This window comes from Erpetoichthys calabaricus, chromosome 9, assembly GCF_900747795.2.
Source record: "Erpetoichthys calabaricus chromosome 9, fErpCal1.3, whole genome shotgun sequence".
Classification (NCBI taxonomy): Eukaryota; Metazoa; Chordata; class Cladistia; order Polypteriformes; family Polypteridae; genus Erpetoichthys; species Erpetoichthys calabaricus.
The window spans coordinates 13,830,255-13,847,568 of NC_041402.2; the positions used below are offsets into that span (position 1 = coordinate 13,830,255).

The 17,314-nt window shown below is 39.3% G+C and overlaps 1 protein-coding gene across 6 annotated transcripts in view; it reads left to right on the top strand.

Annotated features, from left to right (window-relative positions):
* Window positions 1–17,314, top strand: part of dennd1a (DENN/MADD domain containing 1A) — a 1,314,459-nt gene that overhangs the window by 863,202 nt on the left and 433,943 nt on the right. For all 6 annotated transcript variants that reach the window (XM_051931936.1, XM_051931935.1, XM_028809158.2 and 3 more), the window contains exon 13: window positions 14,266–14,391. In XM_051931936.1, the coding sequence (XP_051787896.1) occupies window positions 14,266–14,391 (126 nt within the window). The remainder of the gene's footprint in view (window positions 1–14,265; window positions 14,392–17,314) is intronic.

The window sequence follows — 17,314 nt, forward strand, 5'->3', positions numbered from 1 at the left end:
GAGTATCCACACCATTACAGAACATATGTCCTTACTCATTCATACCTGGTTGACCTTTAGCCACTAGTTAATTTAGCTTGCATGTAAAGATCTTAGGATGTGAGAAAAAAGCTAAAGTACCTGGAGAAAAACCAACATAGATATGGAGAGAATGTGTAAAATCCACACAGACAGTGTCCATGCCGGGACCTGAATCCCGAGCACATGCTATGAGTCAGCAACTGTAACCACTGTGCTGCTGCCTCTCCCATATAAGTAAAGTACCTTGATTTGGATTAATAACATTTTGGAATGGTATGTATGGTGTTTCAAATGTAATACATGTGGTATAAAATAATAAAATCAATAAAAATATTATAATCCCATGATATACAGCAATGCTAGTTGAAAAATAAATCAATTTATTAGTTAAATTTTCATCATGCTTTTCCCATGTGACCATCATAACAAGGATCTTTGTAAAGCAAACACCATAATGAGGTGTGTATTTTAATATATAATATAGAGGCCACTATAAAGCAGTTGTTACTAATTTTTTGTTAATTCCAATTCACATGATTTGTCTTGTTGCAGTAGTTCAGGTGTTGCTGTAAGAAAAGAAAAGAAGAGAAAAATTAAGACGTTCAGGTTGCGTTGCTCTTTTCAGAGGCAGGCAAATGCTATGTAATGCTCAAGGCTTTTTAAACACCTGCTTACCTGTGCTTGTTATTGAAGCCCGGTGAGACTGTCTTCTACCAAACACCTCTCTGAGGCTCCAGCTCTAATCAACATAGTCTTGCCGTAGTCTGCGTTCTTTGCTCTGAAAGGATGTCCTGTTTATTTCTCTAGAGCCAGCATTGACTCCACAGCACGACATTTAACAATTATTTTACATCATTCATTCCTCTAAGCTTTGTTTGCCTGTGAGAGAGTGAGTGAGTGAGTGTGTGTTTTACTATACATGAGATCATTTATGAATGAACAGTAAAAATAAAAAATAGTTGGGAGAATAGTACTAATTAATTTTAATTCAAAATTTCAACTTTTATAAAAGTAATGTTTTTGTGATGTCTTAATGAAGACATTTTTAAATCAGGTTTTTAAACACCAGAATGATTTTCCTTGTTGTGCATTCAGTCCTGCATTCTTCACTGGTGCAGTCTCTGAACTCTACCTAGAACTGAACCCTTTTTTTTTTTCAGTTGCCCTTTCTAGTGCCTGATGAGAGATTTAGAAAAGAGGCCTTATATCATTTTGTCCTCCTGCCTCCCCCTGCGGTGTAATTTGTCTCTAAAAATGCTTCCTTCATTTTGTTTTCAATAGTGTTGAAATATCTCGGGCCTACTGGGACAACCATTCCCCCTTGATGGACTTTTTTTTTTTTGCCCATTTGGCACTCAGTCATTTGATGCTATCTGAATGTACCTCTGCATCATAAAAGGCAAGCAAGCTTTCCCAGTCACCTGGCACAGAGGGAGCCATACTAAACCAGCAATGCCATTTCAGTGGCGTGAACTGGTAAGCAACAATGCAGTGTTTTTTCCTATGGACAAATTATAAAAGAACTATTCCAGCCTAATAGTGATACATCATTGAGTTTTTCCAGCAAAAAATGTTTATTAGTGGGCAAGATTGGTTGCTGGTTAGTGGTGGGTATCCTCTTAGAGTGGTGGCACTAATAAATACATAAATGTAGCAATAATTAACTTTAAATAATGAAGACTTTTGGTTTTATCTTATGTATGTTGGCCTGCTGATCATAACAGTCACCATTAAATTTCCACATCACATACTGTTTTGTTGCAGTCACCCATTTTTATTATTTCTCCTTATAAGTATACCTATACTGTACAGCTACACCTGAAACATCTACGGTGATCTAAAAGCTGTGGCCCTGCTTAGAGAGTTGCAGTTTGGATATACAGTGATCCCTTGCTATATCGCGCTTCGCCTTTCGCGGCTTCACTCCATCGCGGATTTTATATGTAAGCATATTTAAATATATATCGCAGATTTTTTGCTGGTTCGCGGATTTCTGCGGACAATGGGTCTTTTAATTTCTGGTACATGCTTCCTCAGTTGGTTTGCCCAGTTGATTTCATACAAGGGACGCTATTGGCAGATGGCTGAGAAGCTAGATTGCTTACTCTTCTCTCTCTCTCTCTTGCGCTGACTTTCTCTGATCCTGACGTATGGGGATTGAGCAGGGGGGCTGTTCGCACACCTAGACGATACGGACGCTCGTCTAAAAATGCTGAAAGATTATCTTCACGTTGCTATCTTTTGTGCAGCTGCTTCCTGAAACAACATGCTGCACGGTGCTTCGCATACTTAAAAGCTCGAAGGGCACATATTGATTTTTGACTGGAAAACAAACTCTGTCTCTCTCTATCTCTCTCTTTGTCTGCTCCTGACGGAGGGGGTGTGAGCTGCCGCCTTCAACAGCTTTGTGCCATGGTGCTTCGCAAAGCCAAACAGCCCTATTGATTTGTTTGCTAGAGATTGTTTTCTCTATCTATGTGACATTCTGTGCTCCTGACACGCACTGCTTTGAAGAAGTAGATATGTTTGCATTCTTTTAATTGTGAGACAGAACTGTCATCTCTGTCTTGTCATGGAGCACAGTTTAAACTTTTGAAAAAGAGACAAATGTTTGTTTGCAGTGTTTGAATAACGTTCCTGTCTCTCTACAACCTCCTGTGTTTCTGCGCAAATCTGTGACCCAAGCATGACAATATAAAAATAACCATATAAACATATGGTTTCTACTTTGCAGATTTTCTTATTTCGCGGGTGGCTCTGGAACGCAACCCCCGCGATGGAGGAGGGATTACTGTACCGTTCTGCAAATGGGGCAACCATGCTAAAGAGTCTTATACTAAACAGAACTAGATGCTCCTTAAGCATTTGAGATATGGCATGTAAACCACTTGACGGCCCAAAGATATTTTTGCCTCCTCTTCACTTAGACTGATGAAGAATTTTGTGAAAGCGATGAACACGGAAATGAAGGGTGTCCCTATTTAAGAGAGATCCCAAGATATTTTTGTTGGTCCACAATTCTGACACGTCATCATTGGCAAGGTGGTTCGAAGATCTGCTAGTGATCCTGGTGGGCATATTAGTGAGAATTTGCTTGGAAATACTTTACAGAGGATCAAATTACATCAAGCTGATTGACAACATGAGTCAAGGATACAAAATCATGAAGTGCAACATTTCTGCATTCATACTTGAGACTTCTTCACTTTCAATCTTGGTGCAATTAGTGATGAACATGGTGAAAGGTATCACCAGGGCAATGCAGTGATTTAAAAGTGGTATCAGGACAAGTGGAATCCATTAGTTATATGAGAAGCATCAGATGTGGAGTACAAACAACAATCGGCAGCCAAACATTTTTAGCTCATTTGAACTAACACGGTGTGTCAGGATTATTAAGTGATTAAACACACTAAATTCAATACAAGTTATGTTCTTGTTTCTGTGTGATACATTTAGCCTGAACTTATATTTGTGTTCAGCTTGGAACTGTCTATCATAATCACCACCAATTTTCTCAGGAAGTTAAACAAAAAATGTTGTCCACTGATGGATGGATGTAATTATAAAAGCAATACATACAACTTTTAAATTGAATTACAATTAAAGCATACCCTCAAAATGTCATGCATACAGTGGATTCTGAAAGTATTCTGGCATCTGCATTTTCTCCACACTTTATTTAAGTTTAAAAAGATACATTTTTTATTTTTGCCTGTCAATCCATATTCAATATAACAAAGTAAAAATATGTTTTCAGGAAGGTTTGGAATTGTATCCTCTAATATCCTACTTGAGGTGTACTTAACAGGTTATTTTTATTCTCCATCCATCCATTTTTTCCTTCATTTTTAGAAACTCGTTTTCAGTGTGCACCCACAGGCAGAGGTCTGTCAGAGGTCTAAGTGGCAGTGATAGACATATTAGTATCATCAATTAAATCATCAGATAATTTTGTAACAAATTAACTTGCAACAGATCAGTGCACTTTCCTGTATTTTTTTATTACTATTATGTTTGGCTGACTCCTTTATCAAAGGCCACTTGCAATATTTGAGATACAATTGATAACATTTCTTTTCTCAGTTGATGCTCAGGTGTGTGAAGTGAGTTGCTCAGGGTCACACAGTGTCAGTAGAGGGGTTTGAACCCACAGCCTCAGGGCTTGAGGTCCAAAGCCTTAACCACTAAGCCACACTCCCTGCCTTTTTTCCAGTTTGGATGGACTAATTTTTATTAGTTTGCTATCGATGCACAACTATTTTTATGTTTTTGACTGATTAATTCTAGTGTTGTTTTGAGGCACAACAGTAAAAGCAGAAACATCTATGTAAAACTGGAAAAACTAAAAGCAAAGTTTTTCTGTTGTATTGAAGTTGTGCAGGTAGCCAGATAGTTCTGTCTCGTGATTCTTAATTTGATTCATTCATTGGCTAAATCTACACAAAATTTCAGTGTTGACACACTTCTGATGGTAATTTTGTTTATAAGTTCTTGTACTTTTTCTCCAGATGAAATTACCATTTTGAAAATAAGCAGTAGTGTAGCAGGCATGAGGCAGTCCCAACCATGACATAAGGGCATTCCAGCCACTTAATACTTAAGCACAAGCCTGCTAAGCTCAAAGAAGCATAAAGACAACCCTGAGCCAGATAAGTAGAAAACTGATGGATAGCTTGTTAGAGTCTTGCTCAAATTTACAGATTACAAAGCTTGGAAATTCCAAAACTAGTCCTGTATATTTGGGCTGGGTTCTTAAAGAGCAAATGGACAACTTAGCATATACTGTATTTAAATAATCAAATAATGAAACTGGAAATCTTACATTTTCTGAGGGAATGACAATGAATTCAAACGTGGATGAGCTATTAATTTAGTTCAGTAAATCTCTGTATGCTAGCTGCAGTGTATTTTTTTGCTAGTATTTTGAGCAGACGAAAAGATGTGGTGTGTTTTTAACTAAAATTATGCAGGCACCTTGCAATACTGTGATCTGAAAAATAAGTTTGTTCATTTTTTTTTTTTTTTTTTTTTGAATTTTCGCCAACTTTTAAGAAAATATAATTGGAACCTAAGTGTCACTTTCCATGTGTTGTCAGTTTGTTTTGTCTAACATCTGTTTCTTGCTGCTAAAACAAAGCAGAAACAGCAAAAAATAAGCTTAGTATCAAAGGTAACTCTTGTCTGTTTTATTTTTTTTTTTAACAATCTTTTTTATGTTATATCATCTACACACAGAGCATGATACTGTATTGTGAAGCTTATTAAATGCAAAATTATTTTTCAAAACCAAGGAACTATTGTAAGAAGAAAACTAAACAATGCTGTATTCATTATTTTTTAACCATTATGGGCCTAGAAGTATTAAATTTTACATTTACATTTTACATTGATTTGCTTAGTAGACACTTTTATCCAAAGCAACTTAGAAAAGAGGTCAGCGTAATCCAGTAACATCATTCTGGTGACTGTTTGGGAAATAAATGTTACAGGACAAGGGTACAAAATTAATCATCAGAAGTGAAAGGCTCAGAACAAAAATAAAAACAAGCTACAAAACCTCACAGCTTATGTCAGTTAGACAGAAGTTGACTAAACAAGAGAGTCTCCAAATTCTTCTTAAACACAATGAAGAAGTCAGACGTTCAGTGGGCAGCTCATTCCACCAGCTAGGGAGCTACACATGAAAAGAGTCTGAACTGAGATTTGATGCCACAGACACATGGGCAGCTGGATGATTTATGAAGATCAACAAAGTCTTTCACAGTAATCTTTTCATTTTGAAGTGGATATTTTCAGAATATAGCTTATCGTCAAAAAAATAAAACAAACATTCTATGAAATTTACCACTTGTGGTGTGTGAACTTAGGAAATAAAAGGCATACAGTTCAGTTCATACACAGTTCAGTCGAAGAGAGTGATCAGGTCAGCGTTAAATGGTATTGATCTGGGCTACGACGCTCTCTTTTAATGAATAAGTAAGCGAATAAACTTAGATGTCAGAATAGCAGGAGGTAGGTTACAAAAGATTAATTACAAATGATTGAAGCTTTTGAAGTGGAAAATAAATAACAAAATAAATGAATGTGAAACCATGAATCGAAAAGCTTTCAAGCTACCCCGGGCAGGACACCATTTGCATGTTGAAAGAGTTTACTGTTGATATTTGCTCAATAAGTATTTTCTTTGTGTAAATGGTAATGAGGCCATTAGCCATGTGTTCACCTGAAATGAATTTCTCCCTGTGAATCCAAGGTAATTAAACACCTCCAGAGTAAAATAGAAAGGCCAGGAAAGGTTAAGAGAAGAATATTCTGTAGCACAGGTGGTGCGGCCTTTGAGAAACTCAAAAGAGAAGCAGCCTTACGCACATCAAAGGGAGGAAATGTGAGCAGTCACACCAGGAACTGCACTAAGACTTCTGAGGCAAAATCATTTAAGCATGATTGTAATAGATTAGCAAAAATTTGTAATCTTGGGGGCCCTGTCTTGTACTATGTATTTAATTGCCAAAGGAGGTTATTATTGTTAGTCAAAATGCAGCATTTTCTTTATGTTGACATGTTCTGCCATAAGAGGCATTTAAATTAATTTTTCCTGGATTTCCCCAATCTCTTATCTTTTTTTTTTATTTTAAGAGAATTGTTTTTTTTTTTTGTAACTATATTACACTTTTCTTTTTATGCATCTTTTCTTAAATTAAAATGCCATTTTCCATTCCTTTCTAAATGCCTAATTTTGATTATTACAAGTTCTAGATCTGTTGCTAGACCTTATACTTCAAACTTAAAATTGAAAAAATATATACATATTCTTTATAAACAACCACAACATTTATTTCTGTAGCACATTTTCATACACAGGATGCATCTCAAAGTGCTTTACAAGATGTCAAAGAAATAGTTAAAAGAAAAGAAAATACTAATTAAATTAGGTAAGAATAATAAATTATATGTAATAAAAATGGATCAATGTGAGCTTACATAACATAGATACACTGCCTGGCCAAAAAAAAGTCGCCACCTGGCTTTAACTAAGCAAATAGGTACGAGCCTCCTGTTGGATAATTACTGCATGGGCGATTATCTTTCAGCTGGCAACAAGTTATTTAACCCCAACTGGTGCAATAAGTTGCTTCTCATTTCTTAAACAACAATGTCGAAAGACACATCTCGTGGTTGTGGAAAAGATGTTAGTCTGTTTGAGAAGAGTCAAATCATTGGCATGCATCAAGCAGAGAAAACATCTAAGGAGATTGCAGAAACTACTAAAATTGGGTTAAGAACTGTCCAACGCATTATTAAAAACTGGAAGGATAGTGGGGACCCATCGTCTTCAAGGAAGAAATGTGGCCGGAAAAAAATCTTGAATGATCGTGTTCGGCGATCACTTAAAACGTTTGGTGAAATCAAATCGAAGAAAAACAACAGTAGAACTCAGGTGTATGTTTAATAGTGAAAGTTGGAACATTTCCACACGCACAATGCGAAGGGAACGCAAGGAATTGGGACTGAACAGCTGTGTAGCCGTAAGAAAACCACTAATCAGTGAGGCAAACCTGAAAAAAAGTCTTCAATTTGCTAGGGAGCATAAAGATTGGACTCTGGAGCAATGGAAGAAGGTCATGTGGTCTGATGAGTCCAGATTTACCCTGTTCCAGAGTGATGGGCGCATCAGGGTAAGAAGAGAGGCAGATGAAGTGATGCACCCATCATGCAAGATCTTGGTGAAAAATTAATGCAACACTGGATGGAACTAAATCTTGTGACATTGCAGAAGCTTATCGAAACAGTGCCACAGCGAATGCGTGCCGTAATCAAAGCTAAAGGCGGTCCAACGAAATATTAGAGTGTGTGACCTTTTTTTTTTTGGTGGCGACTTTTTTTTTGGCCAGGCAGTGTATATAATTAGTAGAAAAGTAGAATCTTTATATATAATAGTATCGTAAGTTTCTGTAGATGAGTCTGATAATACGGTCAGGTGGCTTGGAGGATTGGGAAAGAATAAAAAAATTGTACGGATTCCAAAAGACCACTCAGCCCCCACTGGGCTCTCTAGCTAGCATAAATATTCTTAAGTCATTCCTTATTGTTTCTAGACTTAGTTGTAGTGGATTCGATGCAGTGGGCCTCATGGAAATTTGGAGTATGTATACTCCTTCTTTGAGACATCACAGGGTCTTGATCAGGTGGTGGTGGTGCATAAGACCGCTACAGCTAAACAAGAAAAATAAACAGAGAAAAGTAGAGATTAGTAATAATTGGAAATCCCTGAAGAATATAATTCTGTGCATGTATCATCTGTTAGGAGTACAACTAAAATGTAGCTACTAAAAAGCCAAATTAATAATGTGGGTTTGTAGGAGTTTATTTAAATGATCCACAGTGTTAACTTGGCATATCTCTATTGGTAAAGTATTTCATATTTTTGCTGCATATCATTCAAACCAGTTTAAGACACTGCTTGAAACACTCACCCATTTTCTAAGGTAGTTTATAAGAATACCGTGGTGTGTAATGACAAATGCTGCACTCAAATCTAACAAAACAAGAACAGATGTCTGCATTAACCTGCAAGTCATTTACCACTCTTACCACAGTGTAGTTTCTGTGCTATGATTTGTTCTGAAACCTGACTGAAACTTATCAGGAACAGAATAGAATGGAAAGCGGTGTGTGAGATATTAAAAATAAATAATAAAAAATATTTACCCCTTGGAAGACTTCCCATTCTATCTTGGTATTTGTTAACACTGTATCAGTCCCTCTGGTCCCTATCTGTCTTTTTGTTTGACCTTTGGTGGTCAGAGCGCAGGGTTGGCCATTGTTCAGCACCCCTGTAGCAATTTTCAGGTTAAGGGACTTGCTCGAGAACCCAACGGAGTAGGATCCCTTCCAGCAGTAGTGGGATTTGAACTGGCAGCCTTCTGGATACCAACACAATCCTTAGCCTCAGAGCCACCACTCTGTCAACCTTTAATTATTAAGTTATTCATCCCTCCATCTGTCTGTCTGTTGCTTACCTAGTTCAGACTGAAGGGGCAACCAGTAATCTAAGCAAAGATTTCCAGTAATTAATTTTCCCCACTACCTCCTCCAGGGACATTTCATGGCATTCCTATGCCATCTTGGAGATATAATCTCTCCTGTGTCATCTATGTTGTCCTCCTTTCTTCTCTGTTCACATGGAAGGCTGCTACAATGGGAATGTAATTGTGTACACAAGATAATAAACCTAAAATAAACTGATTACACTGTATACCAAAGTGGTGCCTTACTTTTTTTTTTTTTTAAGCCAGTACCATTGCTCCCTCCTGAGTGCACATTGTACATCGCATGCTTGCAATACCAGTCAATACTAAGCTTTGTGAGCTTTTGATGACATGTGATTTGCACACATAAGAAAAGGCAAAATATGCACAATAGTCGAGCCGCGATCAAATACAACATACTGTATTTATTCAGAAAGTAATTGAAATTGAACTGAGGACATTGTGTCTGAGTAAGTAAAAATAATTAGTAACTTCTACTTTCTTTAAAAAAAAAAAATATGGTTTCCATTTTATGATGAGGCAGATCTAATTTTAGCATCTCGTACATTTACGTCATCATGATTTGTATCATCTTTGAAACACAGTCATAACATTACTGGACACTGCTGTGTGTGCTGCGTCTGTGAGAGAGCAAAACACAAAACTACTTTGTCCTTTGAAACTACAGCGCACTTCAGTCCATGATGACCACAATAGACTCAGGTTTTCATTGTAATTGATTTCTTATTCAAATGCTACTGTAATTCTTCTTTGTAACTGGACTCCATTGTTAGTGTAATTTTTTGATTTCCTGGTGTATTAGTCCCTCTGTGAATTTAGGATAAATTGTTTAAGGTATAAAACATCACATTTTGTATTGTGTGCAAAACATTAGTTTGTTGAGACATTAGTTCACATGCCAGTGTTTTCAGATTTGTTTTAGAAAGTATTAGTTAATTGCATGAAAAATATATAGTAAGTAGTGGTTAATTTTCATTGGCATCATTTTTTAAGTAGGAAATCAGGTTTGGAAAGAATTTAGTAGGCGATGTACACTGTATATTTCACCATCTGCTTTGGAAAGAACATGTGTTACTGCATGTGCATAAAGCACAATGATTGAAGTATTTATAGCTTCATTTTGTAAGAAATTCATCCATCCATCCATCCATCATCAATATCACATGACTCAGTGACTTAAGTGAGATTGAAGATTTTAGGGCTGTGAGGCAGCTGCACTAAGTACTGGTGACTGTTTGTAAAGATAGTACTTGGTATTTTTTTTGGTTTTCTCTCTGTATTTGGAAGAGAATGCAAAAAGTTAGCATGCTTCTGGGGTATAAACTTGAAGGAAGACTCTGGTGTTGAGGGACCTTTGATGCAACTCTTTGCAACTGTTGGGACTGTCCCTTCAAAACCACAACATATTCATGACCTGTAATCCAAAACTTGTTGAATCAAACAAGATATCAAACAAAACAGTTTCATTTGGAATACTGTACTGAAAATGAAAGTAAGCTATATTTTACATCAGATCAGTTTCTGCAGTTTGTGAGTGTCTAAGGTCTTATTTTTGGATACAGATTTGTTTTCTGAACAAAGTACTTTTAATTATTTTGTTTTTTTTTATCCATTAGCTGTCTTAATGGTCTTAATCTGAAACACTCTTAAAAAAAATATATATATATATCCCTCCCATATATAAATGAACACACACCAGAATGACTAAAAAGAATGTAAATTTAAAACAAAAGTCAACTTCTGACTTGGCAGGCTCAGTCATAGTGAGCATTATACAGGTGTATTTCTGTTGGTTTAACTTTCTATTTATTTATTTAAAGAGCTCTGTAAAAAGCCAAATTTCCCCATGGGTTCCATCCATCCATCCATCCATTGATCCATCCATCCATCCATCGTGGGCAGTCGGTAGTGGTCGCTCCTGCTGAGCATTAACGAGAAGCAGGAGTGACCAGAAGGAGGATGGCTCACTGCATATGGGTGGCGGGAATCAGGAGGCTTGGGAGGTGGATGCCCCAGCGTGAGTGCCCTGGTCGCTGGGGAACCCAAGTGTTGGTCTAGCGGAGCCCTACGGAGCCAGGGACCGAAAGGCATCCAGACCAGCAACAGGAGAAGGTCAGCTGCAAGTAGGGTGACTTTCCTGGTGCAGAGCCCGGGTGGAAGAAGCAGGGGAGCTGCCAGTTGAAGAAAGCACAGTGTTCGTTTTTAAAGAAAGGATTGCTTCAAGCCATTGTTTTTAACCTTGTTTTAACTGGATTTATTTATTGGATTTTAATCTCCACTTTGTTTCACTGTTTTTAATGGATTATTTGTTTAATTAGGGTTAGGGTGGAATGGTGGAAGTTGAAAAAGGAACACCGCAAGTTTGAGTTTAGGGTGAAGGTGAGACAGGCACTTGGTGGTAGTGAAGAATTACCAGACAGTTGGGAAACTACAGCAGATGTAGTAAGGGTGACAGCAAGAAGGGTGCTTGGTGTGACATCTGGAAAGAAGAAGGAGGAAAAGGAAACCTGGTGGTCGATTGAGGAAGTACAGGAAAGCATACAGAGGAAGAGGTTGGCGAAGAAGTGGGATAGTCATAGAGATGCAGAAAATAGACAAGAGTACAAGGCGATAAGGCACAAGGTGAAGAGAGGGGTGGCAAAGGCTAAAGAAAAGGAGTATGATGAGTTGTATGAGAGGTTGGACACTAAGGAGGGAGAAAAGGACCGATGGGCTAGACAGAGGGACCGAGCTGGGAAAGATGTGCAGCAGGTTAGTGTAATAAAGATGGAAACGTACTCATAAGCGAGAAGAGTGTGTTGAGCAGATGGAACGAGTACTTTGAGAGGTTGATGAATGAAGAGAATGAGAGAGAGAAGAGGTTGGATGATGTGGAGATAATGAATCAGGAAGTGCAAGGAGGAAGTAAGGACAGCTATGAAGAGAATGAAGAATGGAAAGGCCGTTGGTCCAGATGACATACCTGTGGAGCATGGAGGTGTTTAGGAGAGATGGCAGTGGAGATTTTAGCCAAATTGTTTAATGGGATCTTGGAAAGTGGGAGAATGCCTGAGGAGTGGAGAAGAAGTGTACTGGTGCCGATATTTAAGAATAAGGGGGATGTGCAGGACTGCAGTAACCACAGGGGGATAAAATTGATGAACCACAGCATGAAGTTATGGGAAAGAGTAGTGGGAGCTCGGTTAAGAAGTGAGGTGATGATCAGTGAGCAGCAGTGTGGTTTCATGCCAAGAAAGAGCAACACAGATGTGATGTTTGCTCTGAGGATGTTGATGGAGAAGTTTAGAGAAGGCCAGAAGGAGTTGCATTGCATCTTTGTGGACCTGGAGAAAGCATATGACAGGGTGACTGAGAGGAGCTGTGGTATTGTATGAGGAAGTCGGGAGTGGCAGAGAAGTATGTAAGAGTTGTACAGGATATGTACGAGGGAAGTGTGACAGTGGTGAGGTCTGTGGTAGGAGTGACAGATGCATTCAAGGTGGAGGTGGGATTACATCAGGGATTGGCTCTGAGCCCTTTCTTATTTGCAATGGTGATGGACAGGTTGACAGACGAAATTAGACAGGTGTCCCCGTGGACTATGATGTTTGCTGATGATATTTTGATGTCATAGCGAGAGTAGGGAGCAGGTTGAGGAGACCCTGGAGAGGTGGAGATATACTCTAGAGAGGAGAGCAATGAAGGTCAGTAGGAACAAGACAGAATACATGTGTGTGAATGAGAGGGAGGTCAGTGGAATCGTGAGGATGCAGGGAGTAGAGTTTGCGAAGGTGGATGAGTTTAAATACTTGGGATCAACAGTACAGAGTAATGGGGATTGTGGAAGAGAGGTGAAGAAGAGAGTGCAGGCAGGGTGGAATGGGTGGAGAAGAGTGTCAAGAGTGATTTGTGACAGACGGGAATCAGCAAGAGTGAAAGGGAAGGTCTACAGGACGATAGTGAGACCAGCTATGTTATATGGGATGGAGATGGTGGCACTGACCAGAAAGCAGGAGACAGAGCTGGAGGTGACAGAGTTAAAGATGCTAAGATTTGCATTGGGTGTGACGAGGATGGACAGGATTAGAAATGAGGACATTAGAGGGTCAGCTCAAGTTGGATATTTGGGAGACAAAGTCAGAGAGGTGAGATTCTGTTGGTTTGGACATGTACAGAGGAGAGATGCTGAGTATATTGGGAGAAGGATGCTAAGGATAGAGCTGCCAGGCAAGAGGAATAGAGGAAGGCCTAAGAGGAGGTTTATGGATGTGGTAAGAGAGGACATGCAGGTGATTGGTGTAACAGAACAAGATACAGAGGACAGAAAGATATGGAAGAAGATGATCCACTGTGGCAACTCCTAACAGGAGCAGCCAGATGAAGAAGAAGAATTTATTTAATGATGTTTGGAACACTGCACTATATTTTGAACACTGTTTTGGTTTTGGTTTTTTTAATAAAAGCACTTGCACCTTTTTGCGCCATCCCCTTGCTTCATTGTGTCCTCATTGTCCAGCTCATCCGGTGACATTACTGATGGTGTTGGGTTCAAGAGCTTCCAAAAATTCGTCACTGGCACAGAATGTAAACCATAAATTAACCATGTTAATTTGGTTGGCATTATCCAGGAATGCAATGGGCAGTCTAAAGGCCTAAGTCATTTATACTGTATGTATGTTTTATGGCAGCACTGTGAAATTCTGCATTGTGTTAGAAGATTGTTGGTATCAGATACATTAGGAGTATTTGCTAATTTAATTTTTGACCAAATTTAAAAAAAAAAAAAAAAAAAAAGGTAAAGGAAAACATCTCGATTTTGTTTTAGCAGAACACTCAGAAGTGTATTGTCTTTGAAAGCAGAGCGTACTGTATAGTTCAATTACACATACTAAGACCTATGAACAGTGCTGAACCTGATTGTATAACAGGTGCAGTGTTACTGGTTTGAAGAAGCTGGCACATTCAACAGTTACTAACTAATCGCACATCAGAATATTATCGACTAATACAAGGAAACAGTGACGTTCTTCCGCTTGCATAATCTGCTTAACAATGACCATCATGTGATGATAAGCAAAGAGCAAAACAGGTTGTTTATTTTCTGAGTTTTTTATTTCATGGTTCAAACATTTATTGAAAATCTACAGAATGTTTTAAACATTGCAGTGAATGTCTACAACTAAGCATTTATTCAACATGTTTACATTTTCAGGTTTCTTCATTGAAGAACAGACTGAAGAAAGTATCTACATCTACAGGCGATGGTGTTGCCCATGCGTTTCTAAAAGCTCAGGCATCTCTCTTTGGCAGCTATAGAAATGCCCTGAAGATTGAACCTGTAAGTTGCTTGTTTCTGAATTCCTGCAGAATAAATAATTGTTAATGTTATCCTTACAGTTCATAACAGTCACTTTCTAAGCAGTATGGTGAATATTATACTAAGGCATGTTGACAGTGCAGCTCAATTACTTTTTTTCTACACAATATTTTTGATAAAGTGTAAACAGCAAAAACACACAGAAGCAGTTTTTCATATCAGAGTTAGACCATTGTTGTATGTGGTACTTAATCTGATATAGACATAGGCAATTTTAATATAACATCTGTGTGAATACTTGGACTCAAATTGCCAGGAAATCTACAATAACTAAATTGACATCAGTTTTTATGCAGCTGTTGTTATATCTCTGTTTTGAAAATTGAGATGGACTACAATTCCATTGCTAAATATGACATTGGAAAGAAAGCTGAGCGACTTTCACCAGCCAATACATCTAAAGTTGCCACAAATTTTGAAGTACATGCTTCATGACCGTGTTTTTTAACAAGTGAGTCTTGCCGCCAGACGTTAACATTAATTAACAGAATGTTATCCCTTGCATTCTGAAATTGTGAAACTACTGTTTTGCATGAATACTGTCAACTCATCTCTCGTGTTCATAGGTTTCTACAAACAGATACAGCAGTTATATTTGCACTGAAAGCAGCAGTTGGGATCATTTCTGTCTCTTTCTTGTTATAAAGATCTGCTATATCTGTTATAAAGAGTTCATAGATGTCATCCACGGAAAACAGTAATAACTAGGGCAGCAGCCAGCATATTGTTGGTGTTCTTGTCGGTCTATCAGGTTGCATCGTTCTGACAAATTTTTAATTAATGTTGTGAAAACAGGATATATTCTAAATAGATAGCTGTACACACTCCCATGGGATTTAGATTGTTCATAAAATTAATTTGAACAGTTGAATTTGATCCAATCATAGGAATTAAGTCACTTTTAGCTGCATTGCAAACACATTCCAAGACAGCAGCTTGGATTTGGTAGACAAACGGTACTGTTATTCACTAAGGAAATGACGCATCAAATATCCTTGATATTGAATTTCTGAAATCTTTGAATACCTTATTTCACTTTGAGTGAGTTATGAAAACATTACAGAATGATATAGGCATCTTGAAGGGTTGTACAGAATAAGGTTACATTTTTGACATTAAAATTTGGGGAGATCAGGGACATTTACAGTCATATGAATAAGTCTGCATAATAATTGACTCTAATTTCAACAAAAAAGATAACAGTGGTATGTCTCATTTCCTAGGAACATTTGAGTACTGGAGTGTTTTCTGAACAAAGATTTTTCGTGACGCAGTATTTAGTTGTATGAAACCCTTAGCAGGGTCCTGGAGGGTGCATGGGAGTTTGCCCAACCAGTCTACATGTGTTTTGTGGACTTGGAAAAGGCATTCGACCGTGTCCCTCTGTGAATCCTGTGGGGGGTACTCCGAGAGTATGGGGTACCGGCCCCCCTGATAAGGGCTGTTCAGTCCCTGTACGATCGGTGCCAGAGCTTGGTCCGCATTGCCGGCAGTAAGTCGAACCCATTTCCAGTGAGAGTTGGACTCCGCCAGGGCTGCCCTTTGTCACCGATTCTGTTCATAACTTTTATGGACAGAATTTCTAGGCGCAGCCAGGGCGTTGAGAGGGTCCGGTTTGGTGGGCTCAGGATTGGGTCACTGCTTTTTGCAGATGATGTTGTCCTGTTTGCTTCATCAGGCCGTGATCTTCAGCTCTCTCTGGATCGGTTCGCAGCCGAGTGTGAAGCGGCTGGAATGAGAATCAGCACCTCCAAATCCGAGACCATGGTCCTCAGCCGGAAAAGGGTGGAGTGCCCTCTCAGGGTTGGTAGCGAGATCCTGCCCCAAGTGGAGGAGTTCAAGTATCTCGGGGTCTTGTTCACGAGTGAGGGAAGAATGGAGCGTGAGATCGACAGGCGGATCGGTGCGGCATCCGCAGTAATGCGAGCGCTGCATCGGTCTGTCGTGGTGAAAAAGGAGCTGAGCCGCAAGGCGAAGCTCTCAATTTACCAGTCGATCTATGTTCCTACCCTCACCTATGGTCATGAGCTATGGGTAGTGACCGAAAGAACGAGATCGCGAATACAAGCGGCTGAAATGAGTTTCCTCCGCAGGGTGTCTGGGCTTTCCCTTAAAGATAGGGTGAAAAGCTCAGTCATCCGGGAGGGGCTCAGAGTAGAGCCGCTGCTCCTCCGCATCGAGAGGAGTCAGATGAGGTGGCTCGGGCATCTGATCAGGATGCCTCCTGGACGCCTCCCTGGTGAGGTGTTCCGGGCACGTCTAACCGGGAGGAGGCCCCGGGGAAGACCCAGGACACGCTGGAGGGACTATGTCTCTCGACTGGCCTGGGAACACCTTGGGATTCTCCCGGAAGAGCTAGAAGAAGTGGCCGGGGAGAGGGAAGTCTGGGCATCTCTGCTCAAGCTGCTGCCCCCGCGACCCGACCTCGGATAAGCGGGAGACAATGGATGGATGGATGGATGGAAATTAAATCAAATGTGAAAAACTAGCTGTGCAAAAATTTGGGTCCCCTTGTAATTTTGCTGATTTGAATGCCTGTCACTGCTCAATGCTGATTACTTGCAACACCAAATTGGTTGGATGAGCTCGTTAAGCCTTGAACTTCATAGACAGGTGTGTCCAATCATGAGAAAAGGTATTTAAGGTGGTCAGTTGCAAGTTGTGCTTCCTTCCCTTTGACTCTCCTTTGAAGAGTGACAGCATGGGATCCTCAAAGCATCTCCCTAAAGATCTGAAAACAAAGATTGTTCAGTCTCATGATTTAGGGGAAGGCTACAAAAATCTATCTCGTAGGTTTAAACTGTCAGTTTCAACTGTAAGGAATGTCATCAGGAAATGGAAGGCCACAGGCACAGTTGCTGTTAAACCCAGCAGGTCTTTCAGG